The following is a 27984-nucleotide window of genomic DNA, read 5'->3' on the forward strand; positions in this document are numbered from 1 at the left end:
CATACTCAGTACAGAAAATTTGGTGTATAAAGAAAAATAGAAGAAGGGAAGTTAACTTTTACACATTTCTAGCACCTAAAAATAATTATTTGTTCATATTTTAGTGGATTTCTGTCTCCAGATTTTTGCTTCATTAACTATCATAAAATTGTCATCATGTGGGAAACAGAAAATTCTAGATTCTTATTAAGTAAACCATTTTATTCTGCTTATAAATACAATTACATGTTCATTATAGACACGCTTAGAAAAATAGAGGAATAAAGTATAATATTTTAACTTTTTTATTTTAAAAATAGTAAAAAAGTTTTAACTTATATGTATTTGCTTTTGATTTTTTAAAAAGCATAGTTATGTTCATACCCTTAGTATTTTTAAGCATACCTAATACAGGTATAGTCATAAGACCCGGATGAGAAAATAGTTAACTTGAAAAGCTAGTGGTAATATTGTACATCAACTGTAATTTAAAAATAAAATATTATTTAAAAAATAAAAATAAAAAAGTGAACGATTCAGAATGAATGCAAAGATGTAGAAATAATATATTTCTCAAGTTTCTAGGCCAAAAAAAAAATAAAAAAAGGTTATTATGTTGCTTTATGTGACTGTTCCCTTTTAGAGAGAAAAGTACACTTTTTACTTAGTAGTTCTCCTGGAATGTTATTCCAAATGTATTTTAAATAGTTGAGCCACTATTGATTGGTAAGTGGTAGTAAGGGTAACACTGCTATTTTCTTAAGTGTCTAATGAAAATATTTAGGCCGTGGGTCAAAATAAATGATTGTCGGTGAAGTACAGAAGAGGAACGGCACGAGTCAGGCCGTGTGCGGTGGCCGTGCTTTGCCCTTGAACTGTACCCTGCGCCCCACTCTGCTCAGTCTGGGTTGTGTATTAACACTGGGGTGGAGAAAACCTGTCAGTCCCTTTCTGTCATGACTTCCTTATGCTTTCAGTCCTAATTCCAACTCGTCCTCGGTAGCCTAGAGTGTGTCTGAAAACTCATGGGAACAACTGGGTACCTTCAAAAGACATGTTCTATTGCTAACATCTGGTACCTGTGAATGTGACCTTGTTTGAAAATAAGGTCTTGGCAGATGTAATCACGTTAAGTTGAGGCCCTACTGTGTTAGGGTGGGTCCTAATCGAATAGCTAATGTCCTTTAAGAAGGACATGTGGATACAGAGATGACAGACACACCTGGAGGATGCCGTGAGACAGTGGAGGCAGAGATGGAAGTGATACAGTGACGCATCTACTCGCAGCCACCAGGAACTAGAAGAAGCAGGGCTCTGCTCTCCCAGAGCTCGTGCAGAGAGCTGCCGGCGCAGCGAGTCCAGACTCGGGCCTCCAGAACCTTGAGAGGATAACCTCTGTTGTTGGGTGCCACTTCGAGGTAATTTGTTACTGCAGCCCTAAGGAACCCATACGCTTCTTAGGAGCACTGGTTACTTACTTTGTGAACTCTCCCAAGTTATGTTTTCTGAGCTTCTTAAAATGGTGAGGATAATTTTGTTTGAACACACTCTTTTTCCTAAAACATCTGTAGACAGTGTCCCATAGTATTCTATCATGTAGTGTTGCAGAAAGTATAAAGCTGTCTTTATTTTTGTTCTTTATGTAAGTTCTTTATTCTGCCTGTGTCTAAATTTGCATCACAAATTGGCTGTAACTTGGAAAGGGTCGTTTCATTGTCACCCCTGCCCCCAGTGTGGTAACCACTTGTTTGTTTTACTCATGGCGCTCCCCCACCCCCCACCCCCAGGCAAGAAAACAGACTTCAGGGGGCGTGTGTATGTGCACACTTTTCTTTTTTTTAATTTTAAAGTCGTTCCTGTAATTCTTGGATTGAATCCTTGTTCTCAAATTTTCGTATCTTTTATCTGTTTTCAACCTCTTCAGTCTCCGCTGTTGTTGTTTTTTTCCGTCTGTGTTTGGGAGTACTCCTCAAATTTGTTTTTTTTGCACCACTGATTTTACTTTGTGGAATATAAATTATTAACCTATTGCTTTTATTGAAGCTTTTTCTTCTGTTACAGCGTTTTTATGTACCTTGCAATTCTTATCTTTCCTTTGTTCATCTTTAATCTTATCCTGGTATCTTTTCCTTTCATCCTATTTTCTCTTCAAAGTTTTTTTTTCCTCCTGTTGCAGGCAGCCATGTGTTCTATGCTACTGAAGTTGCCAGGATTCATTGAAATTTTCTGCCTTCAAATTTCTTGAAATTTATCTCCTCCTCACTTTTTCTTTTTCCTGTTTACTCATTCTCAAATGAGGGGACGTTCACCTGTGACCCCATGTTTGCTGACTGTTGGAATCTGAAGACTGCCTCTTGGCCTATTCTTTAAACATTTGGGTGCTAATGAAATCATTTTCTGGAGTTTTACTGCTAGAAATCAATTTTGCATGTACATCTGCCAGCTCATTCCTCGTTTTCATATAATGCAAATCTATTTCCTAGAGATGGGATCTTCAACCTCCATTTCTGCTTGACTCCCTGATAATGCGGAATAGATGACATTAAAATAAACATAAGTGCACCTTCCAAGATTATTTTTGTCCTTATCTCTATAGTCTTTTACATAAGAGGATTCTGTTTGTCAGGGCTCCATTGCCAGTCCTCTGTGACTCGGTAGCAAATTGTTTCCTTTGCTGTTTCTAAAAGAGGAGAAAGCTGAGCTTGTGTGGGGTGGCGAACGGAGGAGCGGCCGCTTCTCAGGCAGCATTTGGGGAACAGGGTCACACACACTGGTTTGGTTTGGAGAGTGCAGATGGTGGGAGAGTGGAAAAGGCTTTTTGTACCTACTTTCAAGTGAGCAAACTCACTTTTCTTCCACTGGTATGGCAGTAAAACCACTATGTTCAAACCAGAAAGGGGTAGGTTTTAACCCTGTTCCGTCCACCTTGTATTCAGTGGAAATACTTCAGGATTCCGGCGATGGTTGCGTGTGGGCACAGAGGTGCGTCTGTGCTCCTCTCCGCGTTCCCTGGGTAAACTGGAGTGGGCGTGGGTGAGCCGCAGGGGCTGTGTGGGGCACTACCGGTCAGGTGCCGTCTTCCCATTTTCCCTGGGAAGTCTGACATTTGTTTCTCGTTTCCACTCACAGATTCTCTATTGACTTGGAACCTAGGACAAAATCCTCGTTTAATCTTCTTTTCTCCAGCTTTAATGACATTTTAAATCTATGTGTCTAACACAAATTACCATAAATATTAATTCAGGTTACTTATTGATGTTTTATGTATTAATAAAACATTTTCTCTCTTGCATGGGTTACAAATGAATGTTTCTCTCATTCATTTGATAGGTTCAGAGTATTTAACATTTTTCCTTTTTTTCCCCTATTTGTGTATTTTGTTCTCCTGCATCTGCAGGCATATTTTATTTAAGGACCTGAAGCCCGTGAAAGAGTTACAGGGATTTCTTTAGGGGTTTGGGATGGTGGTCACCCACCCGGGAGCGACAGAGTGACATGGCCCCCATGCGAGCGACAGAGTGACATGGCCCCCAGCTGTGGTGTTTCTTCAGCGAGGTCTTGGGCAGGCGGCAGTTCAGCGTGCGGAGTTCATCGTGCGGAGTTCAGTGTGCCGAGTTCAGTGTGCCGAGTTCAGCATGCTGACGGGGCGGGCTGCTCGGCCGCAGCCGGTGGCGGTGGTGGTGAAGACATGGCTGTTCACCAGGGTGGCTCCAGAGAGACCTGGTACCTTGCTTCTACTTTTTAAAAAAATAATTCTAGTTATGGTAAAAACACATAAAGTAGACCCTCTTAACCATTTTAAGTGTACAATTAACAGTGTGGCTTTTAAACCATTCTCTTCTCCCGAGAAGAGGTGAGAATTCGATCATTAGTCCCACGTACTGCGATTTGTTGCACAACCTAGCTTCTCATGATGCGCATGAGAAATAAAGACCAAAAAAAAAAAAAAAACCTTGAGAGGAGGGAAGAGGAGTAAAACTTATATACACTTGCCCCTACAGCAGGAATATTAGCAAATACCTCCTTTCCCTGATTTAAGATGCTAAGAAGTATAAGATTGGGATGGGGCGAAGAAATAGATCCTTAAATGTGCACATCTATTATAAAACAACTGTTGATGCCTTTTTTCAAGATATGTTGTAGCTATTTTAGATATGTAAAATGTGAGAAAATGTGTGCCTTGGAACCTAAGAAATACAGAAAGTGTCACGTGTGGTGATGAGAGGCAGTCAACATGTCCGAGGAGAGAGCGGGCGACCGAAGGGGCAGCCCAGGGCCAGGCGTGGACACACAGAAGGGCCAGGAGTCGTCCCGGCGGCCTCAACAGCTGCCACTGGCCGCACAGCCCACCCGGCCTTCGACTCTCTGCCCATCTCCTGTGTCCACAACAGCGGACAGTCATGGGTTCCAGGAGGTAAGGTTTGTTTCCTCCAGGGAAGTTATTTTGAACTAGGTTGTTTTGATTCTCCACCATTATGGGTTGTTGACAGTAACTGACAGTCCAACAAACGTACACAGTGGAAACACACTCTCGGTAATAAGGACAGAATAGCCGACAGAGTGTTACATACGTGAACTGCTAACCTCTGTGTTTGCTCGGAGCAAACAGGCGCTCTGGGGACATTTGAAATGTGTGTCTGTTTAAAATTCTGTCCTGCGAGGTTGTTCAGTTTGCTACTCCGCTTTGTGTTTTCTTCGTGTGAAAAGCGCCTCGCATTGGCACCGCCAGTTCTCATCCATCTCCATTCCTTCCTGGGAAGCCCGCGAGTGTCCTCCCTCCGTCCGTCTGTACGTTTATCATGACTCGCGCACACAGGAGGGACTGCTACCTTTCCCGGGAAGAGAATGAACCACAAATATGAGCGAGGCGTTGAGAGAGCCCCGCATAAATCACTAAGAAAAATCTGTAGTAGACAGAGAATATAAAAGCCACTGTGAATTATAAATAATCCGACAGGAGTGTAGAAATCATTTTCCATGAAAGCAGGAATATATTTTTTCTCCCTGCAGTAAGGCTCAGTGATTTTAATAACACTGGTTGGCCAGATTCTACATGGAATGTGGTAGAAAGTTCTACAGTAAAGATGGTTGGTGGTAATTGATGTCATGGAAGTCGGATGCTTACTTGCTATTAAATGGCACACTTGCTTTGTATTGCTATCAGGGTATCATCTAGGAAATGTTTACCTTTTTTTCTCTTACATTTGCTCTTAGTGAATAGCATACAGATTTCTGATCCTTTAAAAATTAAAACTATGTATTGAAAATTTCAAACATTCTATCTTTTCTGAATTAAAAAGTAATTTTCCTGATATTAATGATTAACTTTTCTGCTACCTATTTATAAGACATCCAGAGAATCACCATAATTTTTTTTTGCTTGCTGTCATGTCTATTTTAACAAGATTTTTCTAAGGAAAATTAATCATAAACATACAAAGTAGTAACCTTTTAAACATGTATTAAAGAGGATATATACTATAAAGGTATCATTTCTTGGTTAATTAGCAGTTTTAGCAAACAAACTATTGCTTGCTTTAGAAAGTTTCCCGTATAATGTGTAACTCATACACAATTAAGAGTGATGTGTTAAATGCTAAGTGCACAACGTTATTTTGAAAGCAGGATGATTTCCCTTCCAAATCTGTGTCGGAATTCAGCAATCTCTGTGGATAATGCAGGAGGTAAAGAAAAGGTAGAAAATGATGCTGTTCTTAGGTGCTTTCCGGTTGAGATCAAACTGGCATTATTTTTAACAGCACTGACATTTTAAGACAATATATGACTAAATGCTAAATCATGTGGCTCAGGGTGCTTTTAAATGTCAATCTGAGGAAAACTAGAGACAGGCTACTATTACATTTTTACTCCAGTTCACACATAACTGGACTGAAAACATTCTGTATATCCATTTTCCAAATAGAGTAGGAGATGGTTTCTTTAATTCATTTCTAAAAGGAAATTCCTTCCACATTGAAACAACTCTTTGTTTTTATGTTTTGTATTATATTTTTAATTATTTCTACAGCACTACCTTTATTCCTTCAGAGGATTTGCTTTGTGTGGTTCATTGTTTGGTTGAAGATAACAAAACATAAAACGCCTTCCCTGCTAAGAAAAGAGCATTTGCTAAGGTGACAATATGTGATTATTATTTAATAGAATTATTATCTTGCCAACTTTCCCCTCATCTGCGACAAAGCTCAGGAATACTACCATCTAGATTCCCACCCTCAGTTTTCACTTAAAGTATCATGATTGATGTGTCAGAAAATAAAGTCATTATTTTCTGAAGTTGTTACCTGCAGAACCTTTTATTATGGAGAGTTTTAGGTTCTTTTGAAAGCTATTTCGGAATTGATAAATCTGAAAATTCAAGAAACGTGATATATGAGCTAATTGTCCAGATGAAAAAGTGCTCATTGCAACTTTAAAACTGCATATATAATATGAATAATTGGCATTCTGTAGATTTATGGGTTTGAATTGACTGCTATTTTCATAAAAATTTATGGACTATCTATGGTCCTAGCAATATTTCAAGCAGCAAAAGAAACAGAATTCCATGAAACATAAGCAGTACAGCTATTTCCCTCTCCACAATGTCCTAAGTCATAAACTTTTATTATTTACCTATATTACTGATCAATTTGAGGATTATTGATGATGATAGCTTCCCTCTCTGAGAGTATAAATTATAAGTAATTATGTGAGCAATCTGTTTCTTTCCACGTGGGGCTAAACCAGAGTGTCTTTGGTTGCTATGCTATACTCTGTGTTCAGGCTAGGTGTATTCTGCCTTTGTCCATGGAAGCTATTATTTATACGCAAAAGCATGCTTTTCAGTTGAAAGTGAATGTAAAGGAAATGAAAGCAACCGCATCACAGCCTATACGTTGTTATTAACTATTCTAACTTTTGCTTCAAGTTATCGTAACTGAATCCTGGAATCACTATATTTTTATGGGTAACTAGATTCTAGTGGGGGTTAGCCTGTGGCTAGAAAATATTTAGGTAATGGCTTCATGAGTCCAGAAGAAAGAATAGCTGTACCAAGGCTAGCAAAATAGGCACTTATTATATCTTCACTGCGTGAAAGTACATCACTGTCAGGAATGATAAACTCTATGGCCTTTATGGAACACAGCATCGTAATCTACATTCACGTGACCATATAATTGAACACCCTCAGGAGGAGGAGAAGCTTCAGATGGAGCCTCTCCGGTAGACGGGTAATAACGGAAAACTAGATTCTGTGCTATCTAATCAGTGTCTCCCGTATGAGAAAACTGCAGAGGCGTCCTGGCTCGAGCTCCATGAGCCGCGCTGAACAGTGCTTGATGCGAGATGTGTCTACCTAGGTTCTCAGAGCTCGCTACTGGGGGCAGCTGCCATCAGCACGCAGTCAGGTATTGCAGAGCCCAGGATAAAGGGTGTGACGGGTGATTTGGAGAATGGGATCATTCCACATAGCAGCAGAGTGACAAATTAAGGTGTGTAGGTAGGACCTACCATGTAGAAGGCACCTACAAATACTTTTTAAACTAATAAAGGAAACCACAGAAAACAGGCCAGAGAATATATGCAGAACGGAGATAAGGGCCCAGTCAGTAGCTGGAATCTCTGCGCTAGTGCTGCTTGTGATGAATACATCTGGTGTATGTTTGTAATCGTTTATTTTGTTCCCAGCATTATTGGTATAAGCCAACAGAGAAACCGAGCGCTCTGGTTCAATGGATTGGACAGCCGCCGAGCAGTGCCGGGAGCTCCTTCGCGACCTAAGCCGTCCTGTGCTGTGGTGCCCGTGCAGTGCCCATGCAGTGCCCGGCACAGTGCCTTCCATGCAAGTGCTTGTTGAATGAAGAGAAACCTCAGAGAAAGGCTGATATTTGTGCCGGTCCTTGAGAGGTGGTTGGGTTTAATGTGGCAGAGAGAAATGAGACGGGTTTTCCAACTAGTAGGGCAGTATCCCTGAATAAAGGCAGAGGTATTGGGATGATCCTGAGACACACCGAAGATTTTGAGACACTCTTGTTTGATTCCATAATGCACTGGAGCAGCCTGTGGTGGATGTATGTGGTGGTGGTAAAGCTGGGTAGAGGCTGTTTTTAAAGACTGGTTCCTGGGGATTTTGTGTTGTCTTTACTGAAGCCCTGTCCCGATTACCTTGTTGGGTAAATCTGCTTAAGGAGAACAGGGCACTGATGAGGTCAGCCTTGTGGATTTCATCTGCCTTGAAACCATTTACTCAGATGGAATTCATTGTGTGCGCACATAGTAGGAGTTAGTGGAAGCTTCAATGGGGAAATGCAAAGGAAAATGAGGCACTTTTCTGTTTCACAGACTAACCTCAGAACTCCTGATCACTTGCCTTACTGTGTGCTAGAGGTCACAAAGGGCCAGTGGTAAGAAGCAAGTGTGGTAGCTCAGCACGCCCACCTCCTACAGCTTAGAATGCACCCTACTGCGTAGGATCATTTTCTCAATCAGATTGCTGACTAACAGCCTTATGGACACTTGGTGGACTGAACCAAATGTGAAACTCTGGAACTTGATCCTCAGGAAGAGGGAGCCCCTTCTCATCACCAGTCGGTATATCCCATTGTTGTGCCAGCCCTGGCGAGGCAACCATGCGTGCTGCTAAAGGGACCTCAGACGTTTAGCAGGTCTTTTCCAAAAGGAAACATATAAAAATTCTTCCCTTCCCTGCTTCCTCTTTTTTTCACCTTATGTTGGCTAACCATTATATGGCACTACTTTTCCACTACAGATTTCTTTAAAACCCACAAGCTTTGGTTTGTTCTGTTGCCAAACTGAATCCCAGTGGTACCATTCCTGGGAGGGATTCTGACAGCAGTGGTGGCTGTGGCTCTGGCAGTAACACTGGGAGCCCGTGTTTGCTTTTACAGGCACTTGCATCGAGCAAACACTGCGCTCCCCTCGGACTTCTACAGGGAATACAAGAAAGGAGAATTAGAAATATAATCAGAGACAAAAGCAGAAAAACAGTAGGATTGCAGAAGAATTTTTTTACCTCCCATGAGCGTGTATATGGAGCTTAAAGAATAATTATATATTTTTACTGCCTAGCTGTTATACTCCAAATATTTTCTGATTTTGAGTTCTGCAGTTATTTTGTGTAGAGCACTACATAGCTATTCATCTTAGTCATTATTATACTCAGCGGTTGTTACACCTCGCTCCTCTTGAGCTGGAGAATCTGAGATGGAGTATTAAAGGCGGAATGAGGGCCCGAGTTGGGGGTTGGGATCTGTCATTTGTTCTGTTGCAGAATACAAGCACTTGCAGATTTTGTCAAGTGCACTCCAAAGACATGGTTTTGCTTTTCCACCGTGATGACACTGTAATTGATCAAATATATTCTTTCAAAGAATTATAAATTCTTATTGGAGTTTGAGGAGATGTCATGTTCATTTGTCAACATGTCACTCCAGGGACACAGGTGCAGCAAATTTATGGAGGAAGCACCTTGTGTTTCTCCTGAGCCACATAAATATGAAGCAGACTTGATTGAAGACATGTGGCTTCAGATTACTCCTCAGAAGGAGAGCAATTAAGACCCGTCTGTAGAAGGCGTTCAGCTGCGATTCCCAGGTTCCCCTGCAGCACAGGCAGCGATCGGGTGTGAGGGACACCGCGGACGTTTTCGGAGCCCCGCCGATGTTGTCTCAGAGAAGACGACTAAGGCGTCTCTTCTCTGGCGGCGTGCACAGTGCGCGTTTTAGTCAAGTGCATGATTAACTTTGACATTTGAGAGTAGAACTTGGTGTAAAAATGAGCATGGTACTTCTGCATTTGTAATTAAGATGTTTAGTTCCTGTCAGGGCTGATAGAGGTATCCCCCCTCCCATGAAGGGCAATAGATCCTCAACTTCTGAAATTTTAGAAACCTGCACTTAACCTTTAATCGTCATTCCATTTACATGGAAATCTGATTAAGAACTTTTAAAGTTCATGAGCTCCTGGTAAATGCAATTAAGACCTTTTTGGAGTTTGCTGTTAAGAGCTGGCATTTAAAGAAGACTAGGGGCTGGCTACTGTGGCTGTCTTCTCTGTAGCAGGATGCCTTAAGCAATTAGTAGAGAACAAGAGGTACCTGAATTGTACTGTATTGCTCCTGAGTTAACATGGTTGGTATTTAAATAGCATGCTGTCTTTTTCCTTTCTGTGACTGGCTTTACGGTATGAGCTTCTTACCAATGGGTAGAATAGAACCAAGGATAATTAGTAGGTGGAGCTCTGGCAATTTTTTATAAGTTGGAGAGTTTGGGTCAGTTTCCCCCTCCCTTTCATGTCCTGAAGTCATGTTTACAAACATTCACTCTCACTTATTAAAGAGTGAGGTTAATCATCCTGCCACATTGCATTGTATTGCATCTCGCTGTTGGATGTGGCGGTCTTTCGGAGAGTTAAAAGATGTAGATTTCAGTGAGAGAAATGATTCAGGTATGCAACTTCTTTCTAAGCTCACAGGCATTTCAGCTGTTCAGACGTTGGCCTTGGGTCATGAGGGCAGAAGGGAGGAGTTATAGTCGTCCCTCACTACATCGAGGTTCACTTATTGCAGCTTCCCTGTATCGAGGGCTTTAAAAAACCCGAGATACAGTGACGTCACAATAAGTGAACCATGATATAGTGAGGGACGACTGTAAATGTGTTGGAACAGGTTGGTGTAGGTTGGTGACGATTAACAAATTGTGGTGTGATGTAAGGAAAAGGGGAGGGTACAATGCATTTCCTAGGAACTCTCTGCAGCCCACTGCTTATTCGCGTTTAAAGGAATGACAAGACAAAATAATGAAATGAAGTATCTATAACTCAGTAAAATACAGGGTCCGGCACAAATAACACCCCTTTTTATTATAAAATCATAAGCATGTAGTTGTATAACATAACAATATTACACTTAAGCACACCATATGACATTTTAGGTAAAATGTTCACATTAAAACTGTCAATTATTACACATATATTATTACCATACCAACTACACTCAAGCAAGTGTTACTTCTGCTGGACCTGTATATTACATACAACAGGCCGGGTAGCTCAGTTGGTTAGAGCATCATCTTGACATGCTAAGGTGTTGGGTTCAATCCTGGTTAGGGCACATACAAGAATCAACCATAAAAAAATAGAAAAAATATTTTTAAAAAGCGCACCCTAGCTGGTGTGGCTCAGTGGATTGAGCACCGGCCTGCGAACCAAAGGGTTGCTGGTTCCATTCTTAGACTAGGGCACATGCCTGGGTTGCAGGCAAGGTTCCCATTAGGGGGTGTGTGAGAGGCAACTACACATTGATCTGTCTCTCCCTCTCTTTCTTCCTCCCTTCCCTTCTCTAAAAAAATTAAAAATGAAAATCAGCCAATGAATGCATGAATAAGTGAAAAAATAAATCAGTGTTACTCTCCTTTCCTCTCTTAATCAATAAATAAAGATTTAAAAATACTTGACTCTTTAGGTGCTTCTGTACTGTTTGAAATTTTTATGATCATATATTGCTTTTAAATAAAAAAATCAAATTAAACAAAGAAGTATTTGGGGAAAAGTAAAGTTAGATAAAAAAATGATCTAAAAAAGTTAAATCTCGCCCTGGTCGATGTAGCTCAGTTGGTTGGAGCATTGTCAAAAGGTTGCGGGTTTCGTCCCCAGTCTGGGTGTGTACGGGAGGCAACCAATCGATGCTTCTCTCTTGCATTGATGTTTCTTTCTCTCTCTTCCTCTCTCTCGGTGATGCAGTGAAAAAATATCTTTGGGTGAGGATTTAAAAAAAAAAGAAATCCGATGCCAGAAGTATCAATAAAATAAGTGCTCCACTTTTGGACCCTGGAGTTTCTATATTTACTGTAAATGTACTATCAGTATAGTTAATTTGTTTAACCTTTGAATTATAGGCTAACCTTAAGTATAGTAGATACATGAAATAGTTTAATCTCAAGTTTTGAATTAGCATACACCATTTTAGTAGAAATAGTGTATAATAATCACAGATCTATTATAGATTTGGATTTTTTTTGGTAACAGAACTGATAAAAAATAGGATGACTTCTGGCTTAACCAAGCTGTCAACAGGTAATTTTTATCAGTTTAGTATTTTGCTCAAGGGAGATATATACAAGGTCTGTCCAGAAGGTATCCAGCCATGTACTATGAAAAATAGAGACATTTATTGAAGAAGATACAAGATACAAGAAACACTGTACATAGGACAATGACACCTCAGTCCCCTTCCAAGTAGGCACTTTTGGGACCTCACATAGTTGTCTTCAGTTGCCATCAGCTGCCTCGTTGTATTTTCTTGAGTCTCATCCATGGTCTGAAACCTCTTCCCTTTCAAGGGTGATTTTAATTTTGGGAAAAGCCAGAGTCACAGGGCACCAAATCTGGGCTGTAGGGGGCTGTGTCACCTGGGTTATTTGATGTTTCACCAAAAACTTCTACGTGAGAACAAGATGCATGAGAGGGCATGTTGTTGTGATAAAGCTGCCAGTCACCAGTTGTCCATAGCTGTCGCCTTCTGAATCATCCAGATAATTTCCATGGAAAAATGTTCAAGCTTAAGTAAAATTTGATGCAGATTCATTGCTCTGCTCAGTCATTTTGAATGCAATGGCCACACAGTGCACATGCTCACTTAACAGTGTCTACCACCCCCACTGACTAGTACAGTGAAGTCATCATTGCTCACACAGGTGCATTCCAGTCCATGCTCCTTGGTTGCCAGGTTACACTGATGTTGTGCAAACTGTTTTCATCATATTAACAGTGGCTGGACCTTTTCTGGAAAGGCTTCATATTATTATTGTGTGTGTGTGTGTGTGTGTGTGTGTGTATTCACCTTGGGGTAGAATAATTTTGCTTACGTTATAGACAAAACCTTGTAGATGTAAAAGTTGACAAAGTCTGAAAGTGAGTGATACTAAGGTGCTGCTTCAGTTACGAAGTATTTTACTTAGGGTGTTACGGTGTGAGATGAATTTGTGGTAATACAGGGACATGTTGGGCAAAATGCTGTTTTGTCCTGTTGAGAGTTCAAGAGGTAAACACAGAAAAAGTTAAATATGTAGCAGTATGTGATTAATTGACAATCCAGCTAATCGTCTGCGTGTCTGTGGGACTCTACGGGATGACTTTAGATTGTTCAGAGAAGGTTTGTGCATGTAGCTGGAGCTGAACTGGTTCTTTAAGGAGGGCTGGGATTTAGGCACGTAGGAAGACCGTTCTGGAGAGGGATGATACGCATGTGTTCATGCCAGTGAGCACCTTACTGACTTTATCATCTACCTGATTCATGCAGAAGAGTGTAAGATGGGATTGGAGAGACTGAAACCAGATTCCGAAGAGCCTTAGAGGAATTCAGTTGACAGCTTCTTCGTGGGCTCCTTAAAGAAAGGAGCCACTTCGTTTGTCCCTGGATCCTTGTGCTTTATATCCTGAGAGCAGCCAAACCCTGTTGTCTCCCAGTGTTGACAGCCTTCCCCTCAAATCCTAATGGGAACGTGCTGAACCCAGAATTCCGTGCTCAGTGGGTACAAAATACACGTTAATTGGATCTGAACCTGCACTCGTTATTCCTACGGATTCCATTTTGAATGAAGTATAAGCAAGCATTGTTTGTGTAGGTGTGTCAGTGTGCACAGATTGCAGATAACCAGTATGAACAAGCCCTTAGTAACTGAACTGCTAATTGAAAATTCTGGGTTGTAGCCACTTAATTGAATAAACTGTCTTTAGAGAGTAATTTGGGTCTTTTCCAAGATGCATTAACTCTTTCAAGTCATTAGGGTGGCACTTATCTCATTGGAGCAGAAATTTAATAAATGGTATTCCTGCATCATGAGTAAATTAATGGACTTCAAAAAGCTTCAAGTTTCACATGGGGGTTGTAGCTCTACTCCGAGGAGCTCATGTGTGAATGTAAAAATCAATAGGTAGCCGCCCTTTCGAGCATCTTCCTTTCAACCTAGGCAACCTGCCAGGGAGCACCTACTTTGCAAGACCCTGTGCTAGATGTTAACAGAGATAAAAGAAAAAACATGGCCTGAATTGAGAAGTACTTGAGAAGGCAAATAACTACAAGATGAAATCTTTGGCGGGTACAGACTGCTGTGTGGGTTTTAATGAGGGTGATACATCAGAGTTAACAGTTAGAAGCCATGACTTGACCACACAGTGTGCTGATTCACATGTATCCTTGATATGTTTATATATGTACACACATATTTATGTGAACACATGTATGTGTGTATGTGTGCGTGTGTGTATACATGTAATGGTGAAATAGGTAGATTAATCAAAGGAATTTTTTACAATCTTCACATGCATGCCCCTTTCCTCCTTTGCTTATGTAAATGGGATATGACTTACTAATGTCTGGTGTTGATCTGAAATGAGGATGGTGAAACTATGAAAACCAGAAAAATAGCAAGCATTCTTTGGAGAATGGCCACTGGTGGTCTCCATCCATGTCAGCCTGCTGGTGTGATACTGAGCTCCAGATAGTAAAGAGGGTAAGACAGGTCTGTCCTACCCAGCAACTTTTGTTGCGCATTTATGTCTGTTGTGGAGATATGGGCCTCTAGTCGTCATCAGCAGACAGAGGCTAAGTGGCATGAAAAACCACAGCAGAAGAACATGCAACAGGAAAAGGTAGAGCTAACACCTCCACGAGAAGAGAAGACTTCACGGTGGCACTGCCTCCTCCTCCTCACGCGCGGGGCTGACTCGTCCTTCGGGCGCGCCCGCTCTGCTGTGGAACATCCGAACGGAGAGCGCGTAGTTTATTCAAAGCAGTCAAGTTACACTTAAATTCACTTTGTTGGTTTCATTCCTCTATTCTTGATAGATGGAGGAGGTAATTACAAGCTGGGGAAAAAGGATTAAACTCAGACATGACAAAAAAACCCTTGGGATTTACTTAGGGAACAGGAATAATCTAGCTTAATCAGATAGTAGTTATTTGAAAACAACAAATAGAAATTAAGTCATGCGGGGCTGTGGAAGGGGCTGACTAACAGTGGGGAGACAGAGGTTTATTTTGCTGGCAAGGAGGAAGCTGTTGAGGACTTGAGCAGAAGAATGGTGATGACATTGAACTCCAGTTAGTGAGCTTAATCTGGTAGCAGGTTGTGGGATAGACTGTCACGAGAAGTGTGAGTGCAGGACGGCCAGCGACGGCCTGCCTTAATATGCTGCAGGAAGGCCACTGGGGGTCGCATTTGGAGGGGTGAACGCAGGCAGAGAACCCTTAGAAAGGAAATGGTAAGGTATTAGGTATTCAAATAGGAAAGAAAGCATGGCAGTGGAACCCACTGAAGTGAAAGAAGACATTCCACAAGTGTAGCGAATGCATATTAGAAGAAGCCTGGCTTTAGTGATTGAGGTCCCTTCACGTAGAGAGGAGGAAGGAGAAGAGGAAGGAGGAGAAGAATGATAGCAGTGAGGAGATGATTAGGATATAGAAATAATTTTATGTATTTATGTAATAACACAAAGTGCTCACTGTGCTCTAAGCAGTGTTCTAGGTGATTTACAGCATTCGCTCATTTACCCCTGACAAATGGGTCAGGTGACATTATTATTCCTGTTTTAAAGACGTGGAAAGCAAGGTTTTCAGGCACAGAGAGGTAATGTGGTAGCAACTTGGTCTCTGGGGTGCATTAAAAAAACAATACCAACAATAATATGCTAGGCACTTTCTATGATATTTATTGTATTTCTCATGTTATATGAAGTAGGTTCTGTTATTCTCATTTCATGGATGAGGGACATAAGGCTTAGTGAGATTAAATTACTTGCCAAGGTCAGGCAGCTTACACATGATAGCACTGACCTCTCGCACAGACTTTCTGCATTGCAGTGCTGCCTTCTCACCTTGGGGTTCTCCACTGGGGCACATGTGTGTGTATTGTAAAGTAATTCTCCAAGTGATTCCTGTGTGTAGACCAGTCTTTCTGGAATTTTAGCACAGACAGAAGGAAGAGGTGTACATCTGTTGGGAAGAGGTTAAAGACATGGTGGTCTGAGAGGAGTCACAGTGGGGAACTTTCAAGATGGAGTATTTCCAAAGGAGAAGGAATGTCAAAGGGTAATAGAGGAGGGGTCATGGGAATGGAGGGGACTGAGAAAGACAGTGGTGTGATAAAGGATTCACTGACACATTATGATGAAACGCAGGAGTCTTAGTAGTAAGACTGGAACACCAGCACCTGAAGGCTTTGTGTAGGAAAACCATGGTGCTTGGTAGTCACCGTTGATGAGAGAAAGAGAAAGAGAAAGTGATGTAAGTTGGTACAATGAAGTTTAAAATACGCTTGCGTGAAGTGTGCAGATGATAATGGCAAAGCTTCTTTAGAAAGGAGCCTTTGGGCATCAGGACCACTGTCGTGTCTGCCCCCAGCATGGTCTCTCTTATTTGCCTTTTTTTCTATGAGTGAGTTAGAAATAAACCATCAAATACTGCAGGATTGAAAATACATGAAGGAAACACTGACAGAATTGAAATAAGCCAAAAATGAAACCATTATTGTTGGTTTCAATATTTTTTTATCAAAAATTAATAGAAAAACTGGACAGAAAACATTCAAGACTTGAACAACTCTATCAGGGGCTTGACTGAAAGTGACTTATATGGTACACTCTCCCTAACACCGCCAGAATAGACTGTTTCATGTTCACGTGGAATATTCTCTATATGGACTACATGCTAGACCATGTAGTAAGTGACAGTATGTTTAAAAGAATTGAAATAACACAAAGTATTCTCTATAACCACAATAATTAAATAAAAACAGGAAGAAAACTTGGAATTTCTCAAATATTTGGAAATAAAACAATAAACTTCTTCAATGCATATTGAATGTATGAAAAAAGACTTAAAAGAAACAATCTTAAGTTTCCACCCAGAGCTAGAAAAATGAGGGCAAAAAAAAAAAAAAAAAGAAACCCAAAGCAAGCAGAAGGTAAGAAATGATAAAGATCAAAGGGAAAAATCAAAGAAATAAAAATCAGAGAAACAATGCAAAAATATAAAACCAAAAGTTGGTTTTCTAAAAGATAAAAAACTGATAACTCTCTAGCTAGACTGAACAATTAAAAATCAGGAATGAGAGAGGAAGATATTATATAGACACCACATAAATTTAAAAGATTATAAACAGTTAGTATGAACAACTGTATGTCAACCAATTAGATACCTAGATGAAATGGACAAATCCCTAGAAAGGCACAAAATACAAACCTAATTCAAAAAGAAATAGAAAATATGACTTGTCTTATAAGAAATAAGTAAGTAAAAAGTTCCCTACCTATATGTAAGCCGTGCAAGTGTCCTGTCAGACATTTAAAGCAGAAATGATACCAGTGCTTTGCAGACTCTCTCTGGAAACAGAGGTGAGGAAACAGTTCCCACACTTTCTCTGGGGCTGGTATTACCCTGATAAAGAAGTGAAAGATAGCACAGGAAACAATCGAGTGATATCCCCCCTCCTGAACATAGGGTGGACAGATCTTGAAGAAAATATTATCAAATTGAATCTTCCTGTATATAAACTGTATTACGTATTACTGTTAGGTGGGTTTATCAAAAGTCAGTTAACACGCTACACCATATTAACAGAATAAAGGACCAGACCCACATAATCATCTCAATTCACAGGAAAGCACTTAACAGCCACTGGTGATGAGAAAACAAACCCAGACACCTTCAGCAAACCCGTATTGGAAGGGAACTTTCTGAGTCTAATAAAAGACTGAAAAACCTGCAGCTGACGCCGCCAGGGGACTCTACGATGGGTTAGAAGTGCTCCAGGATGATGGTGTCGGTGGCTGCACAGCTGCATGAAGTTACCTGCACTCGGGGAGCCGCACACTGCAGTGGCGCCTTGGACGGCGTTTAAATCGTACCTCAGCAAAGCTGTTGGAAAAACACTGTGGGGTAAAATCACATTAGAAACTTTCAAAGATATATGTCCTTCGGAGACCCTATAAACACACACTAACAGTCTTAATGAAAGTCAAATAACGTATTAACCACAGGAATCTCATCAGCGTTATTTCCCCTTTCGCGGCTGTGTATTTGGGGTGCACGCGAATGTGAGTCTTGTGTGCTTCACAGGGAGCGTTTTCCAAAGTGAGCCCAGTGTCCCTATCGGACCATCGTCCCGCCCGAGCTCCTGTCACTGTTCCTGGAGCCACGGTGGTTCAGTCTTTCAGATGTGCGGTGCTTCAGCCGTGTTTTCTTTCTCTCTTTATTATTTTATTTTTGTGGAATAACTGGTTAAGTTTTGTTTGTATATTTCCTCTTCATTGACTCTCAAATGTATCCCATAACGTACAGTCTTATTAATGCTACTTTAATTTAAAAAAGTCTTGTCTTTTCTTGGACTATCTTGGTAGATCTTCTCTTCTTGTCCCCCTTCCTTCATAGTATTTCCTGTAATCATTTATGTTGTCTCCGGTCCCTTGGCCTTCTAATCTGCTATTCTGTACACTGGCAGGTGCTTTAAAGTATATTTGTAACATTTTATTTTTCCTATTCCAACCCTGTTGTTGCCTTGTCATTTTGTACTTGACTTCGTTGTCTGAGCTTGGAGTTAAAGGTCCCGATACGTTTTCCCACGTATCACCTCTGCAGGCTTCCCTCTCGGCCTTCATTTTCACGTCACCTGAGCTGTTTGCTGTTCACTGATGATACCCTGCATCTCCCTGGCACTGTTTATGTGTTCTGTTCCTTCTATCATTTTTCTTTTGCCCGTTCACATCTTTTAAGATTATATGTATGTCCTGTAGTATCAGGATGTCGAAACGTTTTTTTCGTTGTCCTAGTTCGGAGCCGTCTTGCCCTCCTTCCGATGCTCGCAGCAGTTCTTTGTCCTGGTGCGTACTTTCTCCCGAGCACCGTGGTCACTCCTGGTGTCTTCATCTCTAGGTGACACCCCGAGGGAGGGGTTGACGGACTGATTGGTTAGGCTTTTGATTCACTTAAAATGTTTTATTTACGTATAGCAAAATTCACTTGTTTTGATACCAAGGAAGGATTTTTTTTTGAGTATTGCTTGTATTTCACACACAATACCTTGCATATTTTATGCATTGAATAAATATATGTTTATTTATAATAAATGAAGACTTTCTTTTGAAAGCTATAAAAACTAGGTTTTCTTTGTTCAAAGCTCTCCTGTTGCGGGAGTGGGGGCACAGCCAAACACGAGCAGTTTGATCTCGGCTCGTGGGGGAGGCGTTTGATGCAGGACCACAAAGCACGTACCGTTGGAGTTTTGGGTTTATTTTACTTTGAACACTGAAGTGAGGACTATTCACAAGACCATCCTAATAGTGGTTTTAATTATACAATTGCCATTGTTAATGAGTATAATTAAGCAGACAGCTATTCTGTTTTCAAAATGATTGTCTATTTTTTATTTGGTTTCCTTACTGCAGAATATTTTAGTCCTTATACAACGAGGAAATGAGACTGTTATATTCAAAAAAATAACTTTTTCTGTTTTTTTTCTTTGTCATTAATATTTCATTCACTGGCAACTCTGTGGGAGAAATCTGATCTTTTTTAGTAATTTAAAAATATTGTTCCAGTCTCTCTATTGTAATATTTTCTGGGATCAAGGTGGTCATTTGCGGGTTATATTGCACTGATTTTGCTCCTTGCCTTTCTCTGGATTTCTCCCCTTAAATTCTGGGCGTCCTGGCATCCCTGTACCTGCCTTGTCTCCTCCATCCGGTCAGACCATAGTTCTGCTTGGGTCCTGCCCTGGCGCCCTGGAAGTGGGGAAGTGCACTCTGGGAAAAAGCCAGAGGAACTCCTGTGTGCCTCCTTTCTTGGATTGTAGCCCCCAGTTTCTGTTTAATTTGGTTCCTCTCTAGGGCCTTCACATTTTAGTTTTTTTACATGTTTCTTCAGCTTTTAAAATTATTATCAGTATGAGCGTTAGTTTAATGGTCGCTACTTTGCTGTGCTTGGAACACAGCTCCTGGACATCTGCATTTTAAAAGAGCAAATTATTAAAATTTATGGTAGTTAATGCAGGCGCATTCAAGATAGTTTGCTGAAGAGCCATTGAGTCTTGGTTCGTTTTTTGAGCTCACGGTGCTTTTTTGACGTTATTGCTCCTAACATAAGAAGCAATCTAATTTTCAGATTCACCAAGGGGGATAAGTACAGTACTGCTTTGTGTAAATCATTGAACATTTGAAGCTAGTGGTCAGGAGAATTGGTTTCTACCTCTCTTGATATTACCAGTGTTCTGGGCAAACAGTACTATATGGGGTATGCATGTCGCTGAGATGGATATTAGTATATATTCATTTATCTATAGTTATCTTAGTGAAGAAATAACAACCTACTCAAGCTATCATAAGGAAAACTAAGGAAAATTTATTAAAGTTATAAAGGATATATTATGGAACCAAAGGGTGGAGGATGTAACCCTTATTCGCAGCTGGATTTGAAACATTTAAAGCTGTGGAAGACAGGCTGCAACCTTTAAATCCCCCCACATGGGTCTCCTGTTTCTCTGTCTCTGTGCTCATCCAGTTCCTTCTTTATTCCCTCTGTGCAGGTTGGCTTTCTTTGACTTTCCATCCACGTGGTAGAAGGTAGTTGCCTCAGGGGTCTGCATCTCATCATCTACATTGATCAGCAGAGACTGGATCCCACTGACGCATTCCTGAGAAAGAGAATCTGACTGGGGGCCCCAGGGTACAAGTAGCTACCAGAGTCTGCCATGTGGTTGGGGACCGGTTCTTAGATAAGGAGGGGATTTCATAAGCTGGGAAGTTACTGCAGGGGATCAACCTCATTATATACCTAGAAGGATCTGAGTGTTTCATTGAGTAGCTACCTGGATAAATAGAGAAGCTGAAGACAGGAGACGTGTTAATATTAAGCCCGTAATTGCCATATTTATTTTTAGGAAACTGTGAGTATAACCACAGGTAGCCACAGGCAGTGTGTTAAGGAGGATTAAATGGTAAATGACAAATATATTCAGTGATGTTACCGATGTTACATCAAATTATAAATCTCAGAGTTGTGGCCCTGCTTTATACGTCACGAGATTTTTTGACTTGCATCGTAGCAACTTCTAATTAAATGTTATAGCAGTGGAGATGCCTGACCACCCAAATTTGTGTTTTTTTTTTTTAAGCATTATATTTTACTTCAACCACAGAACCATCCAACATACCAGGTACTCAAAAAAATATAGCGAATCATGATCTCACTGGGATATACAGATTTTCAGGTGCTTTCCTACCATCTTTTCATATTTCTTGTCTTTAGTTTTATAAATAATGCCTTTTAAGTTAAACTTGAAAACATCCATAAGCTCTGACTTTTCATTTTTCAAACTCTTGATCAATAAGAAGTAGCAACTTCTGGTACTTAAAAAGAGAAAAGAAATGAGTGTCTGAGATATGAAGGAATTTAGAGCCAGAAAGAACACAGGATTATCTTCTGCAGGCAGGATGTATCTGATATTATATGTAATGCCCTTTGCCCCAGAATTCCAATCTTGAATGATTTTCCCCAGGCCCTCGCAGGTGAGTACTTACAATTGAGACAATGCAGAACATTATCCACAATGATGTAGAATCACCAAGAAATTATGTGATTATAGTTTAATACCGGACTTCCGATGTCTGCGTCAAGACTTTGTAGTAGAAAATTTAGCCTAATTCAGTCAAATTTAAAACATTTTAGAAATTGGAGCTTATTTGTTCTTTGAGATATTTAAAAATGCACTTTTACCAATTTTCTTGTCAAGGTACAACTTTACTTGTTTTGAAGTAGTATTTCCCAGCTGGTGGTGAATGATATTAGGGAAAAGAGGCAAAGTACATGAAGGAAATAAACACTGCAAAGCCTGTGATGAAATTATACCTATCCCCTTTTCGTTTCACTTCTTCTATAGGTTTTTGTACTGAGGACTCATTTACAGGGCTTGTTCTATTTTGGAGACTATCTCTAATTTATATTATATAATAATATATACATCCAGGCTTCCTATCACATGGTGTTTAAAAATCAGTGAGTCGTTTTAAAAAATTTTTATTCTCGGGTATGTTGTATGACTCCGTGGTGGGAGTAAAGAAATATGATGTTTTAAGGATTACAGCATTTAAGTTGTGGTGGTCAGGCATTTTTTTCATGAATAATAGTATTAGGCAACTTCTGGTAAATACCTACAGACGGATGTGTAAAATGCGTAGTTTGGGAGTTCAGAAAAAGGGACAGCTGGCCCAGAGTAGCCTAGGAAGGAGTCATTAAAGAGAAAACAGTGGGATGGTTTGGGGGAGGGTTTTTAGGACCTATTAAGGAGAGAGGCTAATCTAGGTGAGGCACTCTGGAAGTGAGAAGGCCCAGGCGTCTCCAGGGGAGAGCAGAGTAGGTTATTTGGGGTGGGGTATGGGGGCCATTGTAAGGAGAATGAGCGGTGATTGGAAGTACATATCGAGATCGGGCGTGTGTACAGCAGCAGCGGTGTTTGGTAGCGTATGGGGAAGGCTAGACAGGCGAGAGATGAGAGGCAGAAAATCGAATAGGGAAAACGGCGTGAGTTGAAGTAAGTCAGTTGCTATCAGAATGGACAGGAAGGGGCCGAGTAGTCGAGTGGAGAAAGTGATTAATGGACTTGGGGACTGACTCTTTTATGGAGACAAAGGATAAAGGAATGTATCAAAGGATGGTTCTGAAGTTCTAAATCTGGACAGCAGCAAGAATAAGAAACTACACACAAACAAAAAAGACAGAGGAATTATTGATTTTTATGGGAGGATGATTTAGGTTTCAGAATTTAGGGTTGATTTTATCCGTAAATATGTGAGTGTGCCAGTGAAATATACGATTCCAAGTCAGCGACTGGAGCTTGAGAGAGAAGTCAGGAATAAACCACGCCGTGGTGAAGGAAGTGATATATGCGCAGGCTGTGTTTTGAAGTTTGGAACCTAAAGACAAAGGGGAAATAAGATTATACATAGGGCGTGGGACAAAAGCAAGCTTTTTTCTTAAGACGGTGGAAAGGAAGAGGCCCGTGGCTAAGAATAGACTAACAATATTGAGAGGTATTAACTGAGGAGACTTGGTTGATGTGGAGAAAAAGAACAGTGATGTGATCTTAAGATATTAGGGTTTTAAGGATACTGGTTGGTCAGGCCCTGGTCAGTCAGTGTTTTATTGCACAAGGCCAGCCATTGAATTTTAGGACAAGTAAGTACCTCAGAAGAATTACTTGGCTTAGTGTATTTCATACTTTGGTAGAACTATCCCTCTGCTGTGTTGGTGTTAAAACCAGTGAAACCAGCGCATTTGTAGACATCTTTCTGTGTTATATCGGTTTGATATTCTGTTCCAGTCCACACGGTTTCCTGCAAACTTCATTAGCGTTTATGCCAAATCTACAAATTGAGTCCCTCAGTTGAGCTACTCAAGTAGAGACCCAATTCGGTATTCTGCCTGACTATTGGGTGGTTGGGGTGATGTATTCACAGAGATGGTATTTGTCATCGTATTACTTCATCAGCATGTTGAGTAATATTCCAGTGGCCTCATAAATAAATTTTAAAAACATTGACCAATCTGTTAACATGTTTTATATTTTGCTAGTGAAGTCTTTCTTTCACAGAAACTGAAATAAAGCCCATTTACTGCCACCCACAGCCGTGCTCATTGGCCATTGTTGTGCTTTCGGTGAGAATAACGCACCTGGGGAAGAGCATAGGCTTGTTTCACTTCTATATTGACTATTTCTTAGAGCATGGCCAAGTTCACAGCAAAACTGAAGGGAATATACAGAGATTTCCATCACCTCTGCTCCCCCACACGCCTCCAGGCGAGTTTCTAAATACCACTAATGCTCTGTGTCGTCATCTCTGAAATGCAAGTAGTAGCTCTTACCTCACAGATTTCGTGATTGAGGAAGATCATGTTTTTAAAATGTTTGATATTTCTTAAGTACCCCATAGTGTGCTTGTGCTCATACTAGAGCCATGATTGCTTTAAAACTTCCTTGGGGGAAGCATTATGTTTATAGGGTGCTTTATAAATGTTCTCTGCTTTATAAATGCTTAATGTGGTCCTCAGACTTTCAAAAAATGAATGAATGAATGAATGAATGAATGAATACATGCCCGCAGGAATCAAGAGTTACATGGGATCTCGAGGTCTCTGAAATGTTTTTGCTAATATCCTGGCTAGAATTGCTTGCCCATAAAAGTGCCCATAAGTACTATATGACTTGAGTATCTTAAATGTAAATGTGATTGTGAAAATGAGTGGATATACTTTAGTCCAGGTTAGACGTTCTTAGGAACTGTGGTGACTTCTGTTGCAGACCTGCTGCTTCCTTTGACACATGTGGGGGCTTTTGAGAACACTGGTCTTAGAAATGGTAGAACAGTTGATTCTGGCCCGGGCGCCACCCCCTGAGGCCCTGAAGTGCATTGTATAAGGACCCACTGGCAGTAGTGATCAAAAAGCTGCTTTTGTTTTGTTTGTTTGCTCCTTTGAAGCTCTTAAGATGAGTAGTGGCCCCAGAGATTATTTGTACTCAGGACCTCTCGGCCTGCTGTGGCCGTGGTAGCTCTGAGCAGGTCAGTTCCGGCACTTGCCCACTGCGCCTGAGGAGCCCCAAGTCCCATCTGTCCACAGAGCTCACCGGGTGCGCCCGAGCCTCTGCTGAGCCCCATCTCCTCATCTGTAATCTGAGTGAGTTTGGGGTAAAGTTGCGTGCTCTGTAAGGGTGGCAATACATCTGAGTGGATTGGCTCCTTGCTGGCACCGTAGCAAGCCCCCAGTAAACATTATGGCATCGTTGCGGATGCTGCTGTAATTTCATATAACCAGTGATTAAATCCTGACTGAAGGGAAATGTTGATTGACTCAACACGGTGCCTGGCACATAGGAGACCCTTCATAAGACGGTTCCCCACAGAGCACTTGAGACCTTGCTCCCCAGCATACGTATGTGTCAGTTTGGCTCAAATGCCCTTTCATTGATAAAAAGATCCCTTTACTCTTGTATTCACATGCCCATCATACCCTTTCCCTAGTTTAGGAATAGACAGAAAATGGATGGCGTTCTGGGCACAATGTCTCTTTCCTCAGATCTACTACAAGAAACACGAGTTGCTAGGTTGATGTACTTGGATGTCAGGGATGAGGATTTGGAATCAGGTTTTTATGGTTTAAAATTGCTTTTCCTAAAAACACATCATACATGTGTGTATTAAATTGCTTATCTGATGGCACAGATGCTGTTGACGGAGTACTTGGACATGAAAAATACCCGTACGGCCTCCGAACCGTCAGCCCAACTCAGTTACGCGAGTACGGGACGGGAGTTTGCAGCCTTTTTTGCCAAGAAGAAACCTCAAAGGCCAAAAAATTCTCTTTTCAAGTAAGTATCTCACTATTGGTGATACAGCAGGTATCCAGAAGCGCTACATGCAGGTAGGACTTTCTACTTAATTGACGGCCATTTCTTTACCTAATGTTGATTTGAAATAATTTATAGAAAGCGAATATGTATTCAATTTTGTGTACTTTTATTTTCTGTAAGGGGAAGTGGTCATGTTGGAATGTGGTTACTGGGCTACCTAGAACTTTTTCAGAAGTTTCAGGAAAATTCATTTCTGGGAAGTTTTAGGTATATTGGAGGGGAATTAAACTCTGCAGTTGTTTCTGGGGAATTACATGAAATGAAAAGAAATATAATATTTCAGCCTTTGGAAAACCCCAAGTGCCAAGAAACAGCCTTTGTTAATAAAGTTATGTAAATCTTTCTAGTTAAGTAGTATTGGGTTTTTGTTTGAATTAATAAAGGAGCCATCTGGAAATTCTTTTTATTTTAATTACTATCGTAGCTAACCCTACCTGGCCATGTATGGTAAGTATATGTCACTTGGTACCAGCAAATAGTTATATAATCACTAAATTGGCAATAACAACACCAGTAACAGCTACCATTGATTACTTACTATTACCAAGTACTGGGTAGGTTAGTTCCTCAAGATAATCTCAGTTCAACATAATTCATGTTATATCAAATTTCAGTACCTGGGGTATAGGCTAACACTTACTGAGTCCTTACTAAGTGCCAGCCAAGGCATGAAGCCATTTTCATGGATTATCTTATTCACTCATTACCACCTTATATGTGTGTTCTATTTTTAATCCTTTTTTACACGTTTAAAAAAAGAAACAAAAAACCTGAGGCACAAGGGAGGTTGGGTTTATGTAAATTCACACAGCTAGCAAGTGTTAGAAGCAGGATTTAAATCTTGGCAGACCCATGTGGTCTTTAGAAGGGTTAATAGCTATTTAAGACGTTGTATTTGTAAATCTAAGCATTTAAAGTGACTACAGAAGTATCATCGTGGTTTTTGAATAGTTGAGGCTCCAATATCTTTTACTGATTCACTTTTGAGATTTTTTTAAAAAATTGTGGATTCATAGAGTTCTCAGTCACTAGGGAAAGTTTCAGCAGTTCATTTATCTTGTGGTCTAGAGCAGAAGAGGTTTACTGTGCTCACATGGAGTAAAATCCATTCTGTTTATTGAATGTATTCCTTTTTTTCTTTTTACAGTTTTATTCAGAGGTTAGATACAGTATCAGTAAAAATGCCTTCGTCTGCAAGTAACACAGAGCCCCACATGAGCTACGGGCGGATCGAACCCCGGGGCAGTTACTTTCTCACCCAGTAAGGCTGAATGTAGGGGATTCTCTCCTTACCTCACCGGTGCAGTAGCCTCGAGGACCCGGCCCGTTCCCTCTCTCTGCCTTCAGTCCTGCTCTGGTACAAATGGTGATGCCGGAGAAACAGTGTGTGATTCCTCCCACAAATCTTTTTTTTTATCTTTTTTTAAATTAGTAGTCTTTATTTTTTGTAGCAGTTTTAGGTTTTTCGAAGAATCGAGCAGACGGTACACAGATCTTCCCTTATGTTCCCTCTCCTACAACTTCCTCTATTAACATCTTGCACGAATGTGGTGCATTTGTTGCAGTTGATGAGCCAATATTTGTATATACTATTAGCTAAAGTCCATGGTTTACATTATGGCTCATAATTTGTTTTCTGCAGTTTTATGAGTTTGGAAAAATGTATGATACCATTTATCCACTGTTACAGCCTCAAGCAGAATAGTCTCATGGCCTAAACACCCCATTTTCCACTTGTTCATTCCTCCTCCTTTTCCCTGCTCCCGAGCCCCTGACAGTGACCAGCCTTTTTACTTGGTTTGTCTTTTCCAAAATGTCTTTCATAGCTACAATCATACAGTGTGTAGACTTTTCAGACTGTTTTTTCCCCCCACTTAGCAGTGTGTATTGAGGGTTCTTTTGTGTCTTCCTGGCTTGATAGATCATCCCTTTGTATCACCAAATAGCATTCCATTATGTGGATGTACCAGAGGTTTTCCATCCAGCTATTGAAAAGCATCTTGGTTGCTTCCATTAAGCTACTGTAAACATCCAAGTGCAGGTTTTTGTGTAAATTTAAGTTTTCAGCTTGTTTGGATAAATACGTGGAAGCATGGTTATTGGATCATGCTATGTTTAATTTTGTAACCCAGTGCCAAACTGTCTTCCAAAGTGGCTGTGCCATTTCAAATCCTTTTAAAATTATTTTAAATTATTACTGGTACATTTATTAACTTTTCCTGCCTGTGACAAAGCCATTTTGCAAGTTTTCCTCAAGAAGGCTAGGACAGGTCTTAGGCCCATTCCTAAACCAGTCACTGGCAGGGCAAGCAGATCACAGTGATTGTCTTAAACCAGTTCGGTTTCGTCTCTAGTGATGGGTCTCCAGCTGGACAGGGAGCCAGGTGGCAGAACACCCAGGGACAACTGGGGCTGTGCCAGCAAGCAGGAAAGACAGTGGGTGGGGAGTTGGTAGTGACACTGAGATGGCCTCAGATGCTGCCTGTTAGGCCACCCCTTCTCTCACCCTTCCCCCAGCTCAACTTCCCAC

At 40.7% G+C, this 27984-nt stretch overlaps 1 protein-coding gene across 3 annotated transcripts in view; it reads left to right on the forward strand.

The window, feature by feature from the left end:
* The window catches only part of EXOC4 (exocyst complex component 4), a 676926-nt gene that overhangs the window by 167649 nt on the left and 481293 nt on the right, over positions 1 to 27984 (forward strand). For all 3 annotated transcript variants that reach the window (XM_028525527.2, XM_036010918.1, XM_036010919.1), the window contains exon 8: positions 25267 to 25412. In XM_028525527.2, the coding sequence (XP_028381328.1) occupies positions 25267 to 25412 (146 nt within the window). The remainder of the gene's footprint in view (positions 1 to 25266; positions 25413 to 27984) is intronic.

Source organism: Phyllostomus discolor, chromosome 10 (genome assembly GCF_004126475.2).
Source record: "Phyllostomus discolor isolate MPI-MPIP mPhyDis1 chromosome 10, mPhyDis1.pri.v3, whole genome shotgun sequence".
Lineage (NCBI taxonomy): Eukaryota > Metazoa > Chordata > Mammalia > Chiroptera > Phyllostomidae > Phyllostomus > Phyllostomus discolor.